Genomic DNA, 25,646 nt, shown 5'->3' on the forward strand with positions numbered 1-25,646 from the left:
GCTGCTCACACAGGTACAGTACACAACACAGGCCCTGAGACAGCTGCTCACACAGGTACAGTACACAACACAGGCCCTGAGACAGCTGCTCACACAGGTATAGTACACAACACAGGCCCTGAGACAGCTGCTCACACAGGTACAGTACACAACACAGGCCCTGAGACAGCTGCTCACACAGGTACAGTACACAACCCAGGCCCTGAGACAGCTGCTCACACAGGTACAGTACACAACCCAGGCCCCGAGACAGCTGCTCACACAGGTACAGTACACAACACAGGTCCCGAGACAGCTGCTCATACAGGTACAGTACACAACACAGGCCCCGAGACAGCTGCTCACACAGGTACAGTACACAACACAGGCCCTGAGACAGCTGCTCACACAGGTACAGTACGCAACCCAGGCCCTGAGACAGCTGCTCACACAGGTACAGTACACAACACAGGCCCTGAGACAGCTGCTCACACAGGTACAGTACACAACACAGGCCCTGAGACAGCTACTCACACAGGTACAGTACACAACACAGGTCCCGAGACAGCTGCTCACACAGGTACAGTACACAACACACTGACTGGAGCACATACAGCAGCAGAGTGAAATGCAAACAGAGAGCACACAGGCAGAGCTCTATGAGACTATGTTGAACATCACTGAGACACACTCTTTTAATTGTCCCATGTCCAAGCAGCCCCCTGTCACCACCTCTACGCCATTGTGACACCCATGACAGTGGCAAGACACAGGCCCTCATAGGGTTCGTCTGGCTCAGAAATGGAATGTCACTGCACTGAAAAGTCATCAATGTCCCCATTTGTCATGTGATACAGCATCATGCTGGCCCTGCTGCCTCCCTTAGTGGCAGTGCTTTGATGTGTGTGTGTCTGTGTGTGTGTGTGTGTGTGTGTGTGTGTGTGTGTGTGTGTTTGTGTGTGTGTGTGTGTGTGTGTGAGAGACTCTTATTCAGGGGTTAGCGGGGCTGAATGTACTCCAGCAGTGTGCGCTTCAGTAGCTTGTCAGATCAGAGCGGTTCTTATAGGAGACTGTCCTGTCACGATATCTGGTGCATGCTGCCTCTTATAATAATAATAATAGATTTATTTTATATAGCGCTTTTCATTACAAAGATAATCTCAAATATGCTGTAAATACAAACTACACAAATGTAGAAATCTGGCAGGTCTTGGTGATGGTCTTCCACAGATTCAGATGATACGGTGTGTTCAGCCAGGCAGTTAAGAAAAGCTGGGCAGTAGCGTAAGCGGATGGACCTTCGATGGCACTGAGAGGGAGCGGCGTCATTCAGAAATATAGGCCAATCTGAGGCCACCGATTTGGATGGTCATGGCTAGATGGGATACAGATGTCAAATTGACGTCAAACGTTTTTGTTTTTTTGCATTTTAGCTAACCATAACTCTTTTCCTAAGATGAACCTAATTCTCCTAGCTTGCTATGTTAATTATCCTAACCTGCTGCGTAAATTCTCCTGACCTGCTACTTAAAGTACATTCTGGTCAATTCTGACATAAGCTGTATCCCAGGGGTAGGCAACCCTGTTGCTTGAGTACTGCAGGATTTTGTTCCCAACTAGGCACTAAACCTGACCAACAGCTAATTGATCAGTAAAGTGATTGCCTAAATTCAAACACAACTGGTCTTCCCGGTCGGTTAAATCAAAAACATGAAATGGCTGCTGCACTCCAGGACCAGGGTTGCCTACCCTTGCTGTATCCCTTCTAGCCTATTTACTGCCAACTGCAGTTATGGAATGTTTGCTCATGAGTATAGTTCATTGGCTGATCCCTCCTGGTGACCTGGATGGAGGTACTGTATGTGATCCTTCACAACCCATAGGAAGTCCCACCCAGATGACTTCTTCAAATTGTGAAAGTCGCCAAAGGTGCTGCCCATGCTGAAACGGGCTTTTGGCATTAGAGTCCTCTGTCTATGGGTTTACTTGCTTTTGTGATAAGCGGGAGGGGGAGGGATTTACCGCGTACAAAGGCCTGTGTGCCGCTCTAAAATTTCCGTCTGGAAACCACCTCCTTCCATGTAATCGCTGGCTGTCATTCGTCCAAGCAGAGCCAGCCGGTGCGATCGTGGCACAGGCGGAGTGGAGCAAGCGACTTCTGTATGTAAATTAACATTTCAAACGCGATATTGTCACCTGAGTATTGTAGCAAACACTCCGCAACTGATGTCTCCATTTTTACGAGGAAACTGATGCTAGCGAGAAATAATCGTTGGTTTTGCTATCGTTTTATATCGTGCTGTTTCTTACTACGAGGTGAGTGAACGGCGAGTTTGTGATGATGTTGAAGTCTAGTGTCCACAGCTGACCAGTAGCGAGTGAAATGCATGCATTGGGATACAGATGGGTTTACATTGCCATTAAAATTCTCGATGACCGGTTTATTCACAAGTAGTCCCGTGAAATGCTGCTATTTCATGTGCCTCGGGTCTTTTCAAAGATAACGTTCGCGTGGTGTGCAGTTCGCTTTCTAAAACCATGCAACACAGATCATTGTGGTTCGAGCCTCTTCCTTGAAATGGTGCCTGACATGCTAATGATGGGAAACATTAAATTAAAGGATCGTTCAAGTCCACTGTATGCAAAACAACTTCCAAGCGGGGTCAGAAAGGGGTCATTTTGATTGGCAGTATATTAACCTTTATCTCAACAAGTTTACGTTTTGTATGACATTTCCCTCAAAGTATCAATTATTGCCAACAAAATACTTGGTCCATACCCAGTGCTTCTCTGAAAGCATAACGTTACCAATAACAGCTGTCTGATTCACGCAGAGAGCTCCGATATTGTAATGTATCTCACCCTGAACCTCAAACCTCCGACTGATTGATTATATGGTACAACATACTGTATGTAATATATTTTCTTAATACGTGAAATGTAATCTAGTACAACAGCCTACATACAGAGTTTAATGGACCATTCTGTAATGATGGACAGCCAGGGGCGTCATGCACACATTGTTTTATAGGGGGCACGAATTATGTGTGGATGAATTCTTTAGCACGGTCTGGAGCCCCCTCCAGATTGTAAGAAAAAGCTGTTTCAGGTGTTTGAAAAATCCTAAATTGTCCCTCTATAGCCATAGGATTATACCTAATTCCATGTAAAATATTATGTATTTTTCTGCATAGGTTATGTAAACATACCTCTTTTCCTGTTCAATTGTAATGTTCATTAAAATGCCACACTGGTATATAGTATCATAACCTTAAATATGCTTCTCTGCATCTTTGCTAGCCCAGCTGGCTGCATATTGCGCTCTTATTCCTTTCCATCTTTTGTCATCTGCATCCAACTGGACTCTGCAGCTCATGGCCCCCGGCGACTGGCTCTACATAAAATATCCTCCATTCTGGGGCGAGGGTGCCAATTTCCTCATTGACTAGCTTTAAAAATATGCACACTGTCTTAATAAAACACAATTTTCGACCACCATGCTTGAGTGGCTAGTGCTACTTCCTGGTGTTGCACACGGCGTTCAGCCAGGGATAAACAGACTGCTACAGCCTGATTGGCTGAACATCAGCAGTAGCATTAGCCACTCTAGCATGGTGGTGCATTTTAGACAGTACCCATATTTTTTCCCAGCGGCTCTTCGTTAAAACTAGTTGAGGAAATTGAAGCCCTTACAGCCTGAATCGAGGATGCTTTATGTATGAGACGGTCGCCGGGGGACGAGTGTATAGAGGGGTTGGTTGTTTAGCAACAAAACCGACACGTGCGCAACTATGGAGAAAACAAACAGGGTTGGCTTAGATTGTTGACAACATGTAAACTACATTTTGTCTCCAAGTGTTTATTGAAAACATACACTGAACAGAAATGTATAAATGCAACATCCAACATTTCTAAGAATTTACTGAGTTACAGTTCATATAAAGAAATTGGTCAATTGAAATAATGTATTGGGACCTAATCTATGGATTTCACATGACTGGGAATACAGATACCTTTTTATAAAAATAAATAAAAAAGTAGGGGGGTGGATCAGAAAACAAGTCTGCCTAATGCAGCACAACACATCTCCTTCGCATAGAGTTAATAAGGCTGATTGTGGAATGTTGTCCCACTCCTCTTCAATGGCTGTGTGAAGTTACTGGATATTGGCGGAAACTGGAACACGCTGTTGTACATGTTGATCCAGAGCATTCCAAACATGCTCAATGGGTGACATGTCTTGTGAGTATGCAGGCCATGGAAGAACTGGGACATTTTCAGCTTCCAGGAATTGTGTACAGATCCTTGGGACATGGGGGGGCTTGCATTATCATGCTGAAAAATGAGGGATGGCGGTGGATGAATAGCACGACAATGGGCCTCAGGATCTCGTCACGGTATCTCTGTGCATTCAAATTGCCATTGATAAAATGCATTTGTGTTCGTTTGCATAGTTTATGCCTGCCCATACCATAACCCCACCCCCACCATGGGGCACTCTGTTCACAAAGTTGTCATCAAACCGCTTGCCCACACGATGCCATACACACTGTCTGCCATTTGCCCGGTAGAGTTGAAACCAGGATTCATCTGTGAAGAGCACACTTCTCCACCGTGCCAGTGACCGTCAAAGGTGAGCATTTGCCCACTGAAGTCGTTTACGACGCCGAACTGCAGTCAGGTCAAGACTGGTGAGGATGCAGAGCACGAAGTTGAGCTTCCCTGAGGCGGTTTTTGACAGTGTGTGCAGAAATTCTTCGGTTGTGCAAACCCACAGTTTCATCAGTTGTCCAGGTGGTTGGTCTCAGACAATCCCGCTGGTGAAGAAGCTGGATGTGAAGGTCCTTGGCTGGCATATTCACACTTGTGCGGTTGTGAGGCCGGTTGGACAAATTCTCAAAAATTATGTTGGAGGTGGCTTATGGTAGAGAAATGAACATTCAGTTCTCTGGCAACAGATCTGGTGGACATTCCTGCAGTCAGCATGCCAATTTCATGCTCCCTCAACTTGAGACATCGGTGACATTGTTGTGACACAGTGACACTTTTTAGTGGCCTTAGTAAAAGTGCACCTGTGTAATGATCATGCTGTTTAATCAGCTTGTTTTTTAACCCCCTTTTCTCACCATTTGCGTTGTATCCAATTGATAGTTAGTCGTGTCTCATCGCTGCAACTCCCATACGAACTCGGGAGAGGCAAAGGTCAAGAGCTGTGTGTCCTCCCAAACACAACCCAACCAAGCCGCACTGCTTCTTTACACAATGTCCACTTAACCTGGAAGCCAGCCGTTACCAATGTGTCGGAGGAAACCAGGCAACCGTGTCAGCGTGCACTGTGCCCGGCCCACCACAGGAGTTGCTAGTGCGCGATGGGACAAGGACATCCCTGCCAGTCAAACCCTCCCTTATCCCGGACGACGCTGGGCCAATTGTGCTCCGCCCCATGGGTCTCCCGGAGGCTGCGACAGAGCCTGGACTTTAACCCAAAATCTCTAGTCGCACAGCTTTCACTGCGATGGCCCTTAATCAGCTTCTTGATATGCTACACCTGTCAGGTGGATGTATTATCCTGCCAAAGGAGAAATGCTCACTAACAGGGACATAAACGACATTTGAGAGAAATACGTTTTTTTTGTGTGTGTAACATTTCCGGGATTTATTTCAGCTCATGAAACAGTGTTGCGTTTATATTTTTGTCCAGTGTAAATACATTTGCACAATGAGCGCTTGTCTTGCAAATACATTTTTATAGTTGTTGGTTAGCTATCTAGTGAATTTGAGCCATTTTTAGCATTGACATGAAATCCTTAACACCTCCAAAGCAAGACATGATGTCAAGAATAACATGAATCTAGCTGAAACGGGTCACTTATCATTCCCCACATGGGAGTTTCTTGTCATTGTTGGTAGCTATCTGGCCACCCAGAATCACAACTCACAGACTTCTGCCTCATTGAAGAGTGCGCATCGTTTTCGTGACGTCAGCTAACCCATCTATAGCCAACTGCAATAGAGCCCAGTTGGATGCAGATAACAAACTAGGAATAATACGGCCAGTTGGCCTACATCTCTGCTAAAATATTTAAAGGAACGCAAGTCTTATTTAGTAATTGCTTGCTTTTCTAATGTCTAGCGACCTTGCCAGCAGGCATGCCTGATAAGATAGTTAGACAAGCTACTCTAACTTGATCACCTGCAATGGCTTGCTAGCTAGTTTCCCAGTCGCCCAACCTCATAACTGTCTGGGCTAGCTAAAGCCAACTTCATAAAATTGCTAGATGGCTATTATTACAGAGAAACAACCATTTTTAGTTTGATTTATTAATCAAGAAGGAATCAATAGGCTACAAAGCTTCATCAAATTAGTTTACAAACATACCTCCTGCAAGTCCTGCCCATCACTGGCATCTAAAATCAAATCAAAAGCTGTGTGTCTCTCTCTCCTCCACTGACGATACTGTCTGTATGCACTAAGGATCCTGAGTGGCGCAGCGGTCACTACAGACCTGGGTTCGATCCCGGGCTGCATCACAACCGGCCGTGTTCGGGAGTCCCGTAGGGCTGTGCACAATTGGCCCAGCATCGTCCGGGTTAGGGGAGGGTTTGGCCGGGGTAGGCCGTAATTGTAAATAAGATTTTGTTCTTAACTGACTTGCCTAGTTAAATAAAAATCTAATGTCCTGCTTAGAATATCTTTGCTCCTTGGTGCACCTTGTAAGGAATCACTTACTAGGGAGAATAGGGGGGTTACTCTTTGTCTGGTCCAGTCAGTGTGCCCCCTCTGCAAAGTACCACTGACAAATTAATATAAAACGTGGGCTTAAAAATGTAGTTGTCATTAATTTAACATCTGAAAATGTTTGAAACAGGACAAATCTGAGGGGGCACTTGCCCTCGTCTCCCCCTATGGGCATGACACCTCTGGACACAGCTGATGGGGGGGGGGATTACAGTAAATGGGTGCATTTTGGAGTGTCATTTCTCAAATTCTGTGCTTTGCATGATGCCTGTGGGATATGATTGATCTGTCCTAGTCGCTTGCCCCCTCTGCTCCACCTTAATATCCCAGCACTTTGTCTAGTCCGATGGAAACATCAATGCTGGATGTCCATTTTGGCCATGGTGTTGACACTAATCAAATCTATGGCCTTCTTGGCTATGCTTGTAACGAAATATGGATATGGGGCTTCCTACTACTAAGCCTCTTCCCTGGTTGTCCGTCTTAGGAATATTTGACTTATTGACTTGCATGCTTAGTACAAAAAGCTGGAAGGCAGCCCAAAGATGTTTTCAGAATGCACAAATTGTTCCTAATCGAACACTGTGTATTCTGCTGCTCCAACTGTATCATCAGCACCCATTGTTGCTGACGGATTAGATGTTGCAAAGTTTTCTCAAAGTATATCGTGGTGATTCGGGCAAATGCCCTGTCATAGCCTATGTCAAATCACACAGCTTGCATAGCCCAGTCTCTGAATCTTCAGGCAGTATTTTAATTAAATGGTCTAGCCATAAGAGGGTAAGTGTCTGAGTAGGGGGATGCAACTGAAGAGTTCAGAATAGAGATACTACATTTTGAGAAACAGCTGAAAAGATGTTATCAGGTGTCTCCTCATTCTCTTTCACTCACATCCCTGACACTTTCTCTCACTATCAGATCTCTGTCTTTAGGCGTAACCTTGTTGCGTATTGAAAAAGATAAATGAAATATTCAGCAGAAAAGCATTTGGCTCCCACAGGGTCTCTCTCATCCCACAGTATACTTTCTTCTGCCTCTCACAATCCCCCTTCTCGCTCTCTCTGATAATATTATCGATGGAGACATTGCTGAATTATACATTTGGTGTTCTATCGACGCTGTCTCCTCCCTCGACACTTTTTTTGTTGTTTTCTGCTGATGTTGTTTTAAAAGTCAGTGCTCATCAAATATGCATCAGTCCAAGACTCATTTTTATCCTGTTCTAATGTATTAACATGCTCTGAGGGAGAGGAGGCTGGACCTGAGGGAATGTTGAGGCAGCCCACAGCTTAGAGGATGGAGAGTGTCTGAGAGGAAGAAAGAGGATGCAAGATGGGGGCTGGCAAGAATCTGTGAAAGTTATTTTGGGGTTTCGATAAGTGACATGTCAAGTGGCTTTTAGAAGTTGTTTAAATGGGACAGATATAACCTCATTAGAACCTGTGTAATTTATAGTACAGGACCAAACTGGATTTAAAAAGTAAAAATATGATCATAAATACACTTTTTAATAAAAAAAAAAAAAAATTAAACTTAAACAACAAAATATGCTCTAATGTCAACCAGACAGACCTACTGTAAATTTTGGCTTTACAAGTTCAGTAAAAACGTTGTAATAAATATTTCGGAATACTGTTTAACTGCATTTTCTCTTGTTCTATGTACGTCAGAGTGCCTCACCACCGCCACCTCTTGACCATGCTGAGTGTGTGTACAGTCGTCCTGGTGGTTGCTGCTGCAGCCCTCTCCTCTGCAGACTCCGATACGCACAGACACGACTCCAACCTGGAGATCTGTATCCTACTGTTGGTGTCTGTTTCCTTCCTCAGAATATTAAGAGGTGTCCTCTTGGATGGCCCTTGATTAGTGTTTATGTATTGAAATGTGTGGCAGCATTTCTTCCTGAACACACCCCCCCCCCCCCCCTCTCAGACAAGCGTCTGTTCGAGACCAAGAGGAAAGACCAGCTAAATGCTCTGAAGAACCTGGTGGAGCTCAATGACATCAACCAGCAGTATAAGATCATAGACATCATGCTGAAGGGCTTGTTTAAGGTACAACGGCTCCACTCCTGTTTAACTCCCCTTTATGCTGACCATTAGCTAGAAACAGGGCGTTGTGGCCTTAGCGGGAAGTAATTGCGGTGTTAGTTTCTTAGCATGTTTAGATTATTATGATCTCATGAGTAGGCAAATAAGGCCACTTGATAAGCAGTATCTAAGTAGCCGGTCACTAATAAGACTAGAGTAACCCGGATTTAGCTTCCAAGTCTTCCTATTGTGCTTGAGGCATCACTGTATATACTGTATTCTTCCCAGATATATACTGTTTGATTCCCAGAGGACATATCTGCTCTCTGCCCAAGAACAACTATGGTGGTCAACCCACAGTGGGCAATCTACATTGTGTGTATGTGTGTGTTCTGTGAAGGTGTTGGAGGACTCGAAGGCTGTCCTAATTGCAGCCAACATGCAGGCTGATGATCCCTTCCCCATGGATGACAAAATCAAAGAAGGTCAGATTATGGACATTATACCGTTGCTACACTTTGCTCTCTCTTCTCCCTCGATGCGGATCTGATTTGTCTGTCACCATCTTGCTTTTTTCTCCTCTTCTGCCTGCCTCCCCTCTCCCTCCCCTTTTCCCTCTCTCCGCCTCTTACGTTTTCTTACGCTCTCTTTTAGTATGTCAGTCTGCAGTGATTTACATTCTAGTTTATTTCCTAAGTATGAAATGTAGACTACTCTCTTTCTCTATCTCGCTCCATAGCCTACTCCCATGTGGTGGAGAACACAGCGTTCTTTGGGGACGTTGCGTTGCGTTTCCCACGTATTGTCCACCACTACTACGACCGTAACCCAGACTGGGGCGGCCTTCTGCGATGGGGGCTACGCTTCTGTAACCTGACTGGGGTGTTCACCGGGGGGGCACACCAGCATGTTCTCTCACTGGTGAGACGGGGATAGAACTGGGGGTATACTCTGGGACATAGAGGAAATGTTTATGCTTTATTTAAAGCCAACAGGTGTAATGTATTATAACCTCCTTATTACTACATTTTAAGCATGTTGTAAGCATACTATAACTGTTTTCTATGTGCCAATTTTTTTTCTGTGGATTCAAAATGGCTGATAACTCTCGCTCCTTGTCTCTCAGATGTCGCAGGAGTTGGGAATAATAGAGAAATCCCCAGACTTCACCAACCCATACCGCACTGAGAGAGACGACGTGAGTAGCACAGTGGCTCTCAACCTCTATAACCACAGTATACTATCGCAGTGAAGCCTACCAGACAGACTTGGAAAGCGTGTTCTTTTAAGGCTTGTTTAACAAACGAGCTCGACTATGTTTGAGACGAGCGTAACATCAGTAAAACTCACACTGACTGCACCTTTTGGCTTTCCCATCCTCTGCTGTTTGATACACCATACACCTATTGTTAAAAAAATGTCTCTCTCAAACACACGTTCACGCGCTCTGCTTTTCTCTGGCACAGGTGCTTCACACTGCAGAGGCTTTTCAGAAGATCCTGAGGGAGGAGGAGAAGAGGAGGAGGAAAGAGGACAAGAGGAAAGAGATTAGGAAGGGGCCCCGCATCTCCCGTTCCCGTACTGAGCTATAGTACTTTACCTCAACTCTTGGAGAGAAATGATGAGGAGAAGGAAAATGTAGGGGGATGTCCTGAGTCCTAGATTCAGTGATGAAGAGGTTGGGTGTTGGAACCGGTGAGTTCTGTCAAAGGGATACAGTGGCAGCAGAAAATTTGAGAGGGAACTAGAAGTGTTTATGTGGCACAGGAATAAACTGGAAAGAAGGAAAGGAGGTTGAGCTCTATCTGTGGAATCCGACTTACTGTATACAGAACTGTGCCCAACCTGCAGTTATTATGAAACAAAGGAAATACAGCTACCACATATTTAAGAAGATTTAATAAGGAAAGATAATTTTCATAAATAGATTACATAACTGTACTTTGGAAGAAACAGCAAATACCCAGTATGTTATCTTTTTTTGTGAATAGATTGAATACAATTTACTACCATGGCATTTGTACGTATGAGTTTACATTCCCATTCAACAAGCTTCAAAATATAAAGCTTGAATATGTTGAATTCTGTTTTGTGTTTAAGTTTTCCTGTCGCCTTCTCCAAAGTTAGCCTATTTATATAATGAGATTTTATGAGTTTGTTGAATGGTCCTACTCTAGGTGTATCCTCTTGATTTGCGGTACAAGTGTTGATTGCAGAACCATTTTTCATGATGTCTGCCACTTGCTTTCCTAGAGCTGAATGCTTTCTTAGCTCTGTCTGTGTGTGACTGTCCGCATGAGTGTTAAATGAGGTTTGGTCACTTATGACTTTAAATAAAACTATTTGACATTATTTTGTCTACAATTAGGGAGGGATAATGTCTTAGCTGTGTCTTTTGACAACCACTCATCAGCTTAAACTTCTATATGTCACATTTGTTTCTGTCCATCTGATGGACATAATGAAATGTCAGAACAGCGGTCCCCTAGAACAATGCCTTTTAAAAAACATCTATTTTGGCATATCTAGGGAAGATCTCAATTCCATTCTTCTCCTGTCCTGTCCTCAAAATCCATTCAACCAGAAATCTCTCCTCTCTGACCACCTATGGGTTTTGAGAAAGCCAGAGGATGTGAGGAGTATGCAATTGAGATATTCCCCTAATGTTTTGTTGCCTCTGACATTTTGAGGGAAATTGTCTCATTTTAATGCAAATAAGTTATATTCAATATACAGAGATGACTGATTGTTTTGTTAATGTGACTATTTATGTATGTTCAGAGCAGTGCGGGCTGGTGGGAGGAGCTAAAGGAGGATGGGCTCATTTTAATGGGTGGAGTAAATGGAACGGAGTTAACATAGGTTTGTGTTTAATTCCAGCCATTTTAATAAGAATACCCTCCTATAGCTCATCCCACCAGCCTCCTCTGGTTCAGATTAAGCGTCTCATTGCTGAGAATTTACTCTCGTGAGTAGATGTACCATACATTTGTTAAGTTTAATCAAATTAAATTACTATGAATCATATTTGTTCATTTGAAATAATTACAAATGAATCACTCAATCGTTGAAGATTACGATAAAAGTCAATGTAATGAAATCAGAATGCCACTAGGCGGCGCCAAAGGTGTGCAATCGACAGTCATGAAGTCATTTCCCCCCCACTGTTTTTGGTTAAACTCATTGGACTGTTGCCGAACAGTCATCTCCGCCATTAACACTTCACCAACGCAACACAACAAGCCCGAATGTAGACTTGAAGCTTAATCAGACAGAGATCATGTCTAATTTCGTGGAATCGGGTAGGCCAAGGTTTTTTTCCCCTACATATTTATTGACAGTTTGGAACATAGCATTTAGCTAAATTAAAACTCATGCAAATCTAGCTAGCTAACATTAGCTAGCAGCATGCTGTCAACAACAGAGATGGATATCTAGCTGACGTTAGCTAGCTATAGTCTTTATTATTTACATATTTTTATTTAAAGAATACGAAATAGTTAACCAACGTGCTATTTGAAGGTTGATCTTTTGGCAATGTTTAGTTAACGATTTTAATTCCAAACTACAACATTTTCAGACAAGATAGAACTGCCAAAGGGGGCGGTGTTGCAATCTACTGCAAATATAGCCTGCAGAGTTCTGTCCTATCCAGGTCTGTACCCAAACAATTTGAACTTCTACTTTTAAAAATACACCTCTCTAAAAACAAGTCTCTCACAGTTGCCGCCTGCTATAGACCACCCTCTGCCCCCAGCTGTGCTCTGGACACCATATGTGAACTGATTGCCCCCCATCTATCTTCAGAGCTCGTGCTGCTAGGCGACCTAAACTGGAACATGCTTAACACCCCAGCCATCCTACAATCTAAACTTGATGCCCTCAATCTCACACAAATTATCAATGAACCTACCAGGTACCTCCCCAAAGCCTTAAACACGGGCACCCTCATAGATATCATCCTAACCAACTTCCCCTCTAAATACACCTCTGCTGTCTTCAACCAAGATCTCAGCGATCACTGCCTCATTGCCTGCATCCGTAATGGGTCAGCGGTCAAACGACCTCCACTCATCACTGTAAAACGCTCCCTGAAACACTTCAGCGAGCAGGCCTTTCTAATCGACCTGGCCGGGGTATCCTGGAAGGATATTGATCTCATCCCGTCAGTAGAGGATGCCTGGATATTTTTAAGAAATGCCTTCCTAACCATCTTAAATAAACATGCCCCATTCAAGAAATTTAGAACCAGGAACAGATATAGCCCTTGGTTCTCCCCAGACCTGACTGCCCTTAACCAACACAAAAACATCCTATGGCGTTCTGCATTAGCATCAAACAGCCCCCATGATATGCAGCTGTTCAGGGAAGCTAGAAACCATTATACTCAGGCAGTTAGAAAAGCCAAGGCTAGCTTTTTCAAGCAGAAATTTGCTTCCTGCAACACTAACTCAAAAAAGTTCTGGGACACTGTAAAGTCCATGGAGAATAAGAACACCTCCTCCCAGCTGCCCACTGCACTGAAGATAGGAAACACTGTCACCACTGATAAATCCACCATAATTGAGAATTTCAATAAGCATTTTTCTACAGCTGGCCATGCTTTCCACCTGGCAACTCCTACCCCGGTCAACAGCACTGCACCCCCAACAGCAACTCGCCCAAGCCTTCCCCATTTCTCCTTCTCCCAAATCCATTCAGCTGATGTTCTGAAAGAGCTGCAAAATCTGGACCCCTACAAATCAGCCGGGCTAGACAATCTGGACCCTTTCTTTCTAAAATTATCTGCCGGAATTGTTGCCACCCCTATTACTAGCCTGTTCAACCTCTCTTTCGTGTCGTCTGAGATTCCCAAAGATTGGAAAGCAGCTGCTGTCATCCCCCTCTTCAAAGGGGGGGACACTCTTGACCCAAACTGCTACAGACCTATATCTATCCTACCATGCCTTTCTAAGGTCTTCGAAAGCCAAGTCAACAAACAGATTACCGACCATTTCGAATCTCACCATACCTTCTCTGCTATGCAATCTGGTTTCAGAGCTGGTCATGGGTGCACCTCAGCCACGCTCAAGGTCCTAAACGATATCTTAACCGCCATCGATAAGAAACATTACTGTGCAGCCGTATTCATTGATCTGGCCAAGGCTTTCGACTCTGTCAATCACCACATCCTCATCGGCAGACTCGACAGCCTTGGTTTCTCAAATGATTGCCTCGCCTGGTTCACCAACTACTTCTCTGATAGAGTTCAGTGTGTCAAATCGGAGGATCTGCTGTCCGGACCTCTGGCAGTCTCTATGGGGGTGCCACAGGGTTCAATTCCTGGACCGACTCTCTTCTCTGTATACATCAATGAGGTCACTCTTGCTGCTGGTGAGTCTCTGATCCACCTCTACGCAGACGACACCATTCTGTATACTTCCGGCCCTTCTTTGGACACTGTGTTAACAACCCTCCAGGCAAGCTTCAATGCCATACAACTCTCCTTCCGTGGCCTCCAATTGCTCTTAAATACAAGTAAAACTAAATGCATGCTCTTCAACCGATCGCTACCTGCACCTACCCGCCTGTCCAACATCACTACTCTGGACGGCTCTGACTTAGAATACGTGGACAACTACAAATACTTAGGTGTCTGGTTAGACTGTAAACTCTCCTTCCAGACCCATATCAAACATCTCCAATCCAAAGTTAAATCTAGAATTGGCTTCCTATTTCGCAACAAAGCATCCTTCACTCATGCTGCCAAACATACCCTTGTAAAACTGACCATCCTACCAATCCTCGACTTTGGCGATGTCATTTACAAAATAGCCTCCAATACCCTACTCAACAAATTGGATGCAGTCTATCACAGTGCAATCTGTTTTGTCACCAAAGCCCCATATACTACCCACCATTGCGACCTGTACGCTCTCGTTGGCTGGCCCTCGCTTCATACTCGTCGCCAAACCCACTGGCTCCATGTCATCTACAAGACCCTGCTAGGTAAAGTCCCCCCTTATCTCAGCTCGCTGGTCACCATAGCATCTCCCACCTGTAGCACACGCTCCAGCAGGCATATCTCTCTAGTCACCCCCAAAACCAATTCTTTCTTTGGCCGCCTCTCCTTCCAGTTCTCTGCTGCCAATGACTGGAACGAACTACAAAAATCTCTGAAACTGGAAACACTTATCTCCCTCACTAGCTTTAAGCACCAACTGTCAGAGCAGCTCACAGATTACTGCACCTGTACATAGCCCACCTATAATTTAGCCCAAACAACTACCTCTTTCCCAACTGTATTTAATTTATTTATTTATTTTGCTCCTTTGCACCCCATTATTTTTATTTCTACTTTGCACATTCTTCCATTGCAAAACTACCATTCCAGTGTTTTACTTGCTATATTGTATTTACTTTGCCACCATGGCCTTTTTTGCCTTTACCTCCCTTCTCACCTCATTTGCTCACATTGTATATAGACTTGTTTATACTGTATTATTGACTGTATGTTTGTTTTACTCCATGTGTAACTCTGTGTCGTTGTATCTGTCGAACTGCTTTGCTTTATCTTGGCCAGGTCGCAATTGTAAATGAGAACTTGTTCTCAACTTGCCTACCTGGTTAAATAAAGGTAAAGTAAATAAATAAAATAAAATTGTGCTGTCTCTAGTCAACGTTAATAAACAGTGCTGTTTTACACAAGGGAAAACAAAGCTGAACAATCTGCGGCGTAAATTAGTTGAACATTCCTGACTGTTTTTCACCAGCCTGTCAAAGAATGGTGTGAGGTCAGGCCTACACCAAGTTATGTAATGCACAGTGGATAGATTAGGCTAATTGCTTAACTGTATAAATAGTCGGCCTAGTCTCAGAACGAGTGTAGTTTGCAAACTGTTCAGCTGACAACTGCACATATGAACCTAGCCTAAGTAATGTCAGAATCAGCTGCTTGTCAACCAATTATTTATATATACAATAGATTACTGACGAGCGCTGTTTTGAAGCCATCTTGGCACTTCAGCAGTGTAAAAAATATTTAGGAAGCTACAGAAATACATGTATTGTCTACACTTGTTTTTCCCACGTTTATTATATTAGACACTTTAATGCATAATTTGAAATTATATTATGTAAGCTAAATGTAAAAATAAATCATTAAATATATTAAAACATATTCCTTCAAGTCCAGGTAGCAGATAATGGACCCTGTCATATACAGTGCCTTGCGAAAGTATTCGGCCCCCTTGAACTTTGCGACCTTTTGCCACATTTCAGGCTTCAAACATAAAGATATAAAACTGTATTTTTTTTGTGAAGAATCAACAACAAGTGGGACACAATCATGAAGTGGAACGACATTTATTGGATATTTCAAACTTTTTTAACAAATCAAAAACTGAAAAATTGGGCGTGCAAAATTATTCAGCCCCCTTAAGTTAATACTTTGTAGCGCCACCTTTTGCTGCGATTTAAAGCTGTAAGTCGCTTGGGGTATGTCTCTATCAGTTTTGCACATCGAGAGACTCACATTTTTTCCCATTCCTCCTTGCAAAACAGCTCGAGCTCAGTGAGGTTGGATGGAGAGCATTTGTGAACAGCAGTTTTCAGTTCTTTCCACAGATTCTCGATTGGATTCAGGTCTGGACTTTGACTTGGCCATTCTAACACCTGGATATGTTTATTTTTGAACCATTCCATTGTAGATTTTGCTTTATGTTTTGGATCATTGTCTTATTGGAAGACAAATCTCCGTCCCAGTCTCAGGTCTTTTGCAGACTCCATCAGGTTTTCTTCCAGAATGGTCCTGTATTTGGCTCCATCCATCTTCCCATCAATTGTAACCATCTTCCCTGTCCCTGCTGAAGAAAAGCAGGCCCAAACCATGATGCTGCCACCACCATGTTTGACAGTGGGGATGGTGTGTTCAGCTGTGTTGCTTTTACGCCAAACATAACATTTTGCATTGTTGCCAAAAAGTTCAATTTTGGTTTCATCTGACCAGAGCACCTTCTTCCACATGTTTGGTGTGTCTCCCAGGTGGCTTGTGGCAAACTTTAAACAACACTTTTTATGGATATCTTTAAGAAATGGCTTTCTTCTTGCCATTCTTCCATAAAGGCCAGATTTGTGCAATATACAACTGATTGTTGTCCTATGGACAGAGTCTCCCACCTCAGCTGTAGATCTCTGCAGTTCATCCAGAGTGATCATGGGCCTCTTGGCTGCATCTCTGATCAGTCTTCTTCTTGTATGAGCTGAAAGTTTAGAGGGACGGCCAGGTCTTGGTAGATTTGCAGTGGTCTGATACTCCTTCCATTTCAATATTATCGCTTGCACAGTGCTCCTTGGGATGTTTAAAGCTTGGGAAATCTTTTTGTATCCAAATCCGGCTTTAAACTTCTTCACAACAGTATCTCGGACCTGCCTGGTGTGTTCCTTGTTCTTCATGATGCTCTCTGCGCTTTTAAAGGACCTCTGAGACTATCACAGTGCAGGTGCATTTATACGGAGTCTTGATTACACACAGGTGGATTGTATTTATCATCATTAGTCATTTAGGTCAACATTGGATCATTCAGAGATCCTCACTGAACTTCTGGAGAGAGTTTGCTGCACTGAAAGTAAAGGGGCTGAATAATTTTGCACGCCCAATTTTTCAGTTTTTGATTTGTTAAAAAAGTTTGAAATATCCAATAAATGTCCTTCCACTTCATGATTGTGTCCCACTTGTTTTTGATTCTTCACAAAAAAATACAGTTTTATATCTTTATGTTTGAAGCCTGAAATGTGGCAAAAGGTCGCAAAGTTCAAGGGGGCCGAATACTTTCGCAAGGCACTGTATTTATGTAGTTGGTGCTGTATATTTAAGCAATAAGGCCCGAGGGGATGTGGTGTGTGGACCAATATACCATGCCTGTGGGCTGTTAAGGACGATGCAACGAAAGTGCCTGGATTCAGCCCTTTGGTCATGTACCACAAACCCCAGAGGTTCCTTACTGGTTACAACATAATTAGAACAGTGAACAAGTAATTTTGTGTCATACCTTGGTGTACGGACTGATATACCACGGCTTTCAGCCAATCAACATTCAGGGCTCAAACGACCCTGACTATTATAAACTGGTGGGTTCAAGCCCTGAATGCTGATTGGCTAAAAGCTGTGATATATTAGATCGTATACCACTGGTATGACAAAACATTTATTTTTACTCTTCTAATTATGTTGGTAACCAGTTTATAATAACAATAAGGCACCTCGGGGGTTTGTGGTATTAAATTAGTTGCATGTTTTGTCAAAAAAATAAAAAATGTTTGTTTTGGACTGATGCCCAACTGAGCATTCTACTCAATGCATTGTCAATGAGCACTGATGAAGATTTCATCAACAGTGCATTACAGTGGCTTGGAAATACAATGCCCTTCAAAAGGAGGCAAATAATTAGTAGGAAAACCTTTCTTCATCATCTTCACCAGATTGACTTCAGTATAACTTTAGCTAGCTAAAATTGGGGACACACACCGGATTTTAGCTATATAGCTAGCGTTAGCTTTTTGACAAACTTTCCTAGCTAATTACATTGCCATCTGTCTAAAGTAAATTTGACGACATGATAATGCTGGCAAAATTGTTTCCTACTAAATATTTTACTACTTTAGAAATTTCATTGTATTTCGAGGCAGTAGAGTGTAGTTTAACAACTGTTTAGTCTAGTCTCTGTCTAGAATGACTGGTCTTATCACCACTTTAGGGCAACACTATAGTGCCGCTGATGTAGGAGGCTTGAGAACGTTCATAACAATGGCATGACACGACCGAGTGACGGTGCAACCTATGGATATGGACAATATACCAGGCACTCTGCTTTGCATCATGCTTAAGTACAGCCCTTAGCCGTGGTATATTGGCCATAACATTTTATTAGCCCGTACCAGTGACAAAATTGGCTATCTTATCGACATATGGCAGTACACAAAATCATATTTTGCCAGCTAGAAAGAAACAGCCACAAATAAATTCAGGAACGGAGGAAGAGGATAGCTAGCTATAGCAAGCTAATATTAGCTGATGCCTCTTTAACAAGAAGTAACTGTGACAACATTGAAGTGTGGTATACCGCAGGGCTGCCGGCTAGGGCCATTATTGTTTTCTGTTTTTACAAATGACCTTCCACTGACCTTGAACAAAGCATGTGTCTATGTACGCTGACGACTCAATAGTATACACGTCGGCTGCAACAGTAAAATAAATAACTGACACGCTTAACATCGAGTGATTTGTCCCAAAAATGCTCTCTCAACACTAAACCTATTTAGATATCTATTGAATAATGTGTCGATTGAGCAAGTTGAGGAGACTAAATTGCTGGGTGTAACCCTAGATAGAAAGCTATCATGGTCAAAACACAGGCCACAGAAGGTTGGTGGCACCTTAATTGGGGAGGATGGGCTCGTGGTAATGGCTGGATGCAATCAGTTTAATGTTATCAAACACATGGTTTGATGCCATTCCATTCGCTGCCATTCCACCCATTATTATGAGCCGTCCTCCCCTCAGCAGCCTCCACTGATATAGACTCAAGGGTTGCTAAAAGGGGAAGAGGTATGTCCATGATAGGGCGTTGCTCTGCCTTCTTGACATTTCAGTCCACCAGACAAGTCCTACAGGCCCTAGTTTTGTTGCACCTGGACAACTGCCAAGCTGTGTGGTCATGTACAGCAAAGAGGGACATAGGTAAATTGTAGTTGGTCCAGAACAAAGCAGCACATATCACACTTAGATGTACACAGAAGGCAAGTGTCAGTAACATGTATGTCAGTCTCTCCTGGCTCAAAGTTGAGGAGAGATTGACTGCATCACTATTCGTCTTTGTGCGAGGTATTGATGTGTTGAAGGTACCGAACTGTCTGTTCATGCAGTTGGCACAAAGTTCAGACACTCGTCGGTACAAGACATGCAACCAAAAGTCTCTTTACATTCCCTAGGTCCAGAACAGAGGCTGGGAAACACACAGTATTAAATAGAGTCATGACCACATGGCTAGCAATACAACCAGATAAAATAACACCTTACTGCACACAGGGGACTGTGAAGAGACAGTCATTTGATATACAGTGCCTTTGGAAAGTATTCAGACCCCTTGATTTTTCCACATTTTGTCACGTTACAGCCTTGTTAAAAAATATATTAATTTGATGAGGGAAAAAAACAATCTACACACAATACCCCATAATGACAAAGCAAAAACTGTTGTTTAGACTTTTGCTAATTTATAAAACATTTAAAAAAAACATCTCATTTAAGTATTCAGACCCTTTACTCAGTATTTTGTTGTAGCACCTTTATCAGCAATTACAGCCTTGAGTCTTCTTGGGTATGAAGCTACTAGCTTGGCACACCTGTATTTGTCCCGTTATCTGTATATACTCTCAAGCTCTGTCAGATTGGATGGGGAGCGTTGCTGCACAGCTATTTTGGGGTCTTCTGCGATGTTTGATCAGGTTCAAGTCAAGGCTCTGGCTGGGTCACTCAAGGACATTGAAACTTTTCCAGAAGACACTCCTGCGTTGTCTTGGCATTCAGGCCAAATAGTTAAATCTTGGTTTCATAAGACCAGAGAATCTTGTGGTCTCATGGTCTGAGATTTATTTTGGCAAACTCCAAGCGAGCTATCATGTGCCTTTTACTGAGGAGTGGCATCCATCTGGCCACTCTACCATAAAGGCCAGATTGGTGGAGTGCTGCGGAGATGGTTGTCCTTCTGGAACTTTCTCCCATCTCCACAGAGGAACTCTGGAGCTCTGTCAGAGTGACCATCGGGTTCTATGGTCACCTCGCTGACCGAGGCCCTTCTCCCCCGATAGCTCAGTTTGGCCTGGTGGCCATCTCTAGGAAGAGTCTTGGTGGTTCCAAACTTCTTCCATTTAAGAATGATGGGGGCCACTGTGTTCTTGTGGTTCTTCAATGCTGCAGACATTTTTTAGTACCCTTCTCCAGATTTGTGTCTCGACACAGTCCTGTCTCGCAGCTCTACGGACAATTCCTTCGACCTCATGGCTTGGTTTTTGCTTTTTACATGCACTGTCAACTGTGGGACCTTATATTGACAGGTGTTCCTTTTCAAATCATGTCCAATCAATTGAATTTACCACAGGTGGACTCCAAGTTGTAGAAACATATCAAGGATGATCAATGGAAACATGATCCACCTGAGCTTAATTTCGAGTCTCATGCATAGGGTCTGAATACTTATCTAAATGAGCTATTTCTGATGTCTAAAAATCTGTTTTTGCTTTGTCATTAAGGGGTATTGGATGTAGATTGAGTGAAATAATAATTTAATCAATTTTAGAATAAGCCTGTAACGTTACAAAATGTGGAAAAGTGAAGGGGTCTGGATACTTTCCGAATGCACTGAATGTAGGCTGTGTGTGACGTTTTAAATGAATGTAGTTCAGTCCTTGACTAATAATGTTCTATATTATGTCATGTTTCCGTTGGACCCCAGGAAGAGTATCTGCTGCTTTTGCAGCGGCTAATGGGGATCCTAATAAATACCAAATCCTAAGATCTAAAAATAAACTTTCCCAATTAGTAAAATTCACAATACACCTCTCCAAAGATAGAATGGCTCCTTTTTCTGAAATGCCACCAGATCCATAATGGAATACATGGCCAAAGTGTTGCATTTCGCTTTAGCCCACCATCCACACACACAGACAGTTTTGGTCCCAGCCACAGGGCTCTATACAGAAACAAACAAGTACAAGCCTATATATATATAGTATGACAGCAGTTAGCTACCAGCAGCTGGCAGACATGTTAATTTGGTTACTTTAGCATTAATAATTTGACTGAAGCCCTCCTTTCATTGTTGGTAGCCATGGAATGTGCCCCGCAGATTGACGAGTAGATGCCAAATTTGCCCCTCTCATTCTCACAAATGTATCCCACTTTTTACAAAGTGTTTAATTTGCGTCGCTTTAGAGGCATACTCACATTTGCACAGTAAGTGTTGCTACACCCTGCTACCACACAATGCTTGGCCATCATGATGAATAAAAATGCAATTGCTAGCTAGCTCCATACCACTAACGCACAAGTTGTTTTTTATTATTATTTTGACCCACAAATATATGAAGGCTGAGCATGCATTTTGATTTCCTCACTGTGACAATGACCGCGGGGAGTTGTGGGATTGTTTCTGACGTTAGAGCTGATTTTGAGAGAACCTCTTTAACCCAACTTTTAGAACAATATTACAGTATTTTAAAAATTGATTTAAGAGTTTGTAATTTGGATAGGTTTTCTTGGGGGGCCTCTAAGTGACTATTATATGCGTTTCTATCGTTGAGAAATAGCTGCTACATGACTTTGAAGTTTACTTAAAAAATATATATAATCTTACTTTCCCCGCTAGAACAACAAAAATACTTAAATACATGTAATTTTGTCCTAGAAACATTTAATTGAAATACTGTAGAAGTCCATTCATTCCTATGAAGGATTGCTTCTTCTGGGGAGTGCCAATATGGCTGACTGGTGGCTTCAAAGCCTCTCATTGGCCAATATATATCTATATCCCTGGATTGTTTTTATATGATACATGTATTTTCTATTTGTTTTCTAAATCTGCAGCTAATAATACTGTATAGCTGTTTTGTGTCATTAGAAATTAAACTGTATTTCCATGTCCATCCAGGAAGGGGAAGAGGGGAGGGAAAAGACCTAGAGGACTTTTCGGAGAGCAAGGAGGAGGATGTGTCCTTAGCCACAGAGCTCCGTCTTGTCCTAATCGGAAAGACAGGATCAGGGAAGAGTGCCTCTGGGAACACCATCCTGGGCCGGAGGCACTTCCTGTCAGAGCTCCGTGCCAGCTCAGTCACCCAAGTCTGTGAACAAGGCAGCGCAGACCTGACTGAGGAGGAGGAAGGACAAAAGGTCAGGAGGAAGAGGATAAGAGTGGTGGTGGTAGACATGCCAGGTTTTGGAGACACACGCTTCAATGCTGAGCAGACTCATTCTGAAATAGCCAAGTGTGTGGCACTGTCTGCCCCAGGCCCCCATGCATTCCTCCTGGTGATCCCACTGGGACGCTACACTGAGGATGAGGACCGAGCCATGTGGGAGATGGTCCATATATTTGGGGAGGGGGCGGTCCATGACCACACACTAGTCCTGTTCACTCGTGCTGATGACCTAGAAGGTAGGGGTATGGAGGGGTACCTCGGAGCCAGCACCCCGGTGGAGCTGAAGGCTCTGATAGAGAGATGTGGGGGCAGGTACCACGTCTTCAACAACAGAGACCCAAGTGACCTGCACCAGGTTGTAGGGCTGCTGGAGAAGGTGGAGAGGATTGTGGAAGAGAACAATGGAGGCTTCTACACCAACTCTATGTTCAGAGAGGCTGAGGCTGCCATTAGGAAGGAGCAGGAGAGGATGGCGAGAGAGAGGGGAGGGAGAAGGCAGGGAGAACAAGATGCCCAAAAGACGGAAGTGTGATCTAGAACGGAGTGAGAGTGGGTGGGATGAGAGGAGGGGGGCAGCTGTGGGAGGTTCAGGATTAAGGAAGAGAGACCTGGAGAGAGGAGGAGTAAATGAGGAGGGATGGACAGAGGAGAGGAAAGGAAGTGCTGCTAGCCTCCCGAGGGACAGAGGGGACAGATGGAGGGAGCTGTTCAGGACCAGGCAGCGGGGCAGCGACAGGGCCTTGAGTAGGAGGCAGTCTTTCCTCTCTGCCCTGGGGCAGTTCAGGAGAGAGGTCGCCCTTTCTGAGAAGGTCCTAGAGAAAGTGAAGATCCTGGTGGCTGCTGGAGCCACTGGCATGGTCGTGGGGGCAGTGTTCGGGGCGGCTGCCCCTCTAGCTGCAGCGGCGGGAGCTGCAGCCATGGGGAACACTGTGGGCTTTGCTGCTGGGCAGCTGGCTGGGATGTCGGTGGCAGGCGGCACAGGGATGGGAAAAGCTGTGGGCGCCATATTGGCAGCAGCCACAGGGAAAACAGCCATGGCTCTCGGGGCAGCGACCGGAGGAGTGCTGGGGGGGATCTGTGGGCGCCCTAGCTGGGGCAGAAGCTGCCAGTCCTGGGGCAGCTGCATTGGATGCTCTAGGGCAGGTGAGCCTGATTGGGACTGCAGCAGTAGGAGTTGCAGCAGGAGTGGGGGTGCCATGGGGGCAGGAGCGGCCCTGGGGGCTGCTCTGGAAGGTGCAGCTGTCAGCACAACTGCCCTGACAGGGGAGGGCACCGCAGCAGGGGCAGTAGGTGTGGCTAATGCTACTACTATTGGCTCAGTAGCAGCTGGGCAGCAAGCAGTGGCCACTGGGGGCAGTGTTGCAGCTCGAGCTGTTCAGTGTGCAGCCACCGCTGTGGCAGATGGGGTGGCTGCGAGTGGGCCTCTGATTCAGGCCGGTGCGGTGTGTGGATCTGCAGGGCGGGTTGTTCCTGGTGCCTGGGGCTCCATGGGAGTGACAGCATGCATTATGACAGCGGTGGCAGAGATAGGCAAGGCTGCAGCGGGAATTGCCCTGGCAGGAGGGCTGGTGGTGAAGGTAGTGAAGGAGAGGGCCAGGAACAGCAACAGCTCAGCAGACGCCAACTACACAGAGAAGAAGTCCTATGAGATCTACTGGAACAAATAAAGGACAGTTAGGCCTGCAACACTACCAGACCACAGAAGAAACAGACACTCTCAGGACCTTTCAAAATGTGGATTCAGGTTCAATCATTAAGCAACTTATCACAATTATCAATAAAAGCACATTGCAAGTCTTTGTTCCTTTTACTGGCAGTGGATGGTGTGATTTCCTCTATTCACTGTTAATAAACTATAACTCTTCTGCACTGAAGTATCTTCCCACAATATTACTGAACTATTGTTTTAGCTTTGTTCAAGCACTTACTGTGGTTATTTGAGCTTTTTAGTATGCACTTACACCATTTGTATGATTACTTGTGATCCTATAGTTATTTTTAATTCATTATAGAATATGGTTTTCCACTGTATTCAATCAAATTAGTGGTAACTGTCTTTCATTAAAACAGCAATCTATTTCTGTATGCAGATTTTCATAAATCCACCGATATAATCTACGACTAAGGGTCCAGTATTACAAAACATATTTTTTTGCTCTTATTCACAACTGAAATGATGTACTGTATGACACACATTCACATGATGTATTCAGTTGCGGTGTTGTGGCTTTTTGAAGGGGAAAGAATTGAAATGCATAATAAAATGAAATCTGATAAAAAAATGTCTGTCCTTGTCATTTTTTATTTTATACAGATCAACATTAATATTGAGTGCACAGAATAAACATTCATTAATACAAGGATGTGGTTTTTAAGAAAAAGTATGTCACCCTCAGCTCAGTTGACACACCATGGAATTAGACTTTAGGCACACACACAGAAGTGACTGTGTTTAGTAGCAGTATGGAATCTAATCAAATGTAATTTGTCACATGTGCCAAATACAACAGGTGTAGTACGTACAGTGAAATGCTTACTTACAAGCCCTTAACCAACAAAGCAGTTTAAAGAAAAATACCTCCAAAATAAACGTGAGAATATGAATTTTTAATTAGTGATCTTTTAAATTGTTATTGTGTAATTCACATCCTGATGGTAGGTATGGCTAACATCTGGGGATAGCCAGAACGTTAATAATGTTGTTCAGATGGGGCGGGCTCATATATAAAGTCAGATATAATTAAATATTTATTAGGGTGAATCTCTTTGGATAGGCTCTTTCTTTAAAGAAAATATTTGGGCGGAGTTAATGCAAATTTCAAGAAAGCTTCTGATCGTTGACGTACTATCAGGCCACTGTAAATGTGAAATTTCTATTGGACAATGGTGCCTGGTCTCACGACAACAACAGCCAGGATTAAGCCAATCAGGAGTCGTCCTGGTTC

The 25,646-nt window shown here is 43.7% G+C and overlaps 2 protein-coding genes across 4 annotated transcripts; both read left to right on the forward strand.

The window, feature by feature from the left end:
• Positions 1–1,812: 1,812 nt before the first annotated feature.
• Positions 1,813–11,775, forward strand: LOC110538344 (coiled-coil domain-containing protein 134). Of its 3 annotated transcripts, none has more exons than XM_036938468.1 (7): positions 1,813–1,832; positions 8,389–8,513; positions 8,651–8,772; positions 9,149–9,233; positions 9,488–9,669; positions 9,875–9,946; positions 10,215–11,775. In XM_036938468.1, exons 2-7 carry the CDS (start codon positions 8,417–8,419, stop codon positions 10,338–10,340), a joined length of 684 nt encoding a protein of 227 aa, XP_036794363.1. In that variant the 5' UTR covers positions 1,813–1,832; positions 8,389–8,416; the 3' UTR covers positions 10,341–11,775. The 3 variants fall into 3 exon arrangements, with proteins under 3 accessions (XP_036794363.1, XP_036794362.1, XP_036794360.1); XM_036938467.1 differs by lacking the exon at positions 1,813–1,832 and adding an exon at positions 1,912–2,139; XM_036938465.1 differs by lacking the exon at positions 1,813–1,832 and adding an exon at positions 1,913–2,295.
• A 9,329-nt stretch (positions 11,776–21,104) lies between these two features.
• Positions 21,105–24,970, forward strand: LOC110538343 (GTPase IMAP family member 4-like). The gene has a single exon (XM_021625099.2). The coding sequence runs from the start codon at positions 22,331–22,333 to the stop codon at positions 23,231–23,233; it is 903 nt and encodes a 300-aa protein (XP_021480774.2). The 5' UTR covers positions 21,105–22,330; the 3' UTR covers positions 23,234–24,970.
• The last annotated feature ends 676 nt before the right edge of the window (positions 24,971–25,646 follow it).

Source organism: Oncorhynchus mykiss, chromosome 12, assembly GCF_013265735.2.
Source record: "Oncorhynchus mykiss isolate Arlee chromosome 12, USDA_OmykA_1.1, whole genome shotgun sequence".
In the NCBI taxonomy this organism is placed as follows: Eukaryota; Metazoa; Chordata; class Actinopteri; order Salmoniformes; family Salmonidae; genus Oncorhynchus; species Oncorhynchus mykiss.

Coding starts and splice junctions, on each gene's coding strand:
- LOC110538343 (XM_021625099.2), top strand. CDS start 22,331: ATGATACATGTATTTTCTATTTGTTTTCTAAATCTGCAGCTAATAATA.
- LOC110538344 (XM_036938468.1), top strand. CDS start 8,417: ATGCTGAGTGTGTGTACAGTCGTCCTGGTGGTTGCTGCTGCAGCCCTC. Junction 8,773..9,148: donor TGCTGAAGGGCTTGTTTAAG/GTACAACGGCTC, acceptor TGTTCTGTGAAG/GTGTTGGAGGACTCGAAGGC. Junction 9,670..9,874: donor ACCAGCATGTTCTCTCACTG/GTGAGACGGGGA, acceptor CTTGTCTCTCAG/ATGTCGCAGGAGTTGGGAAT.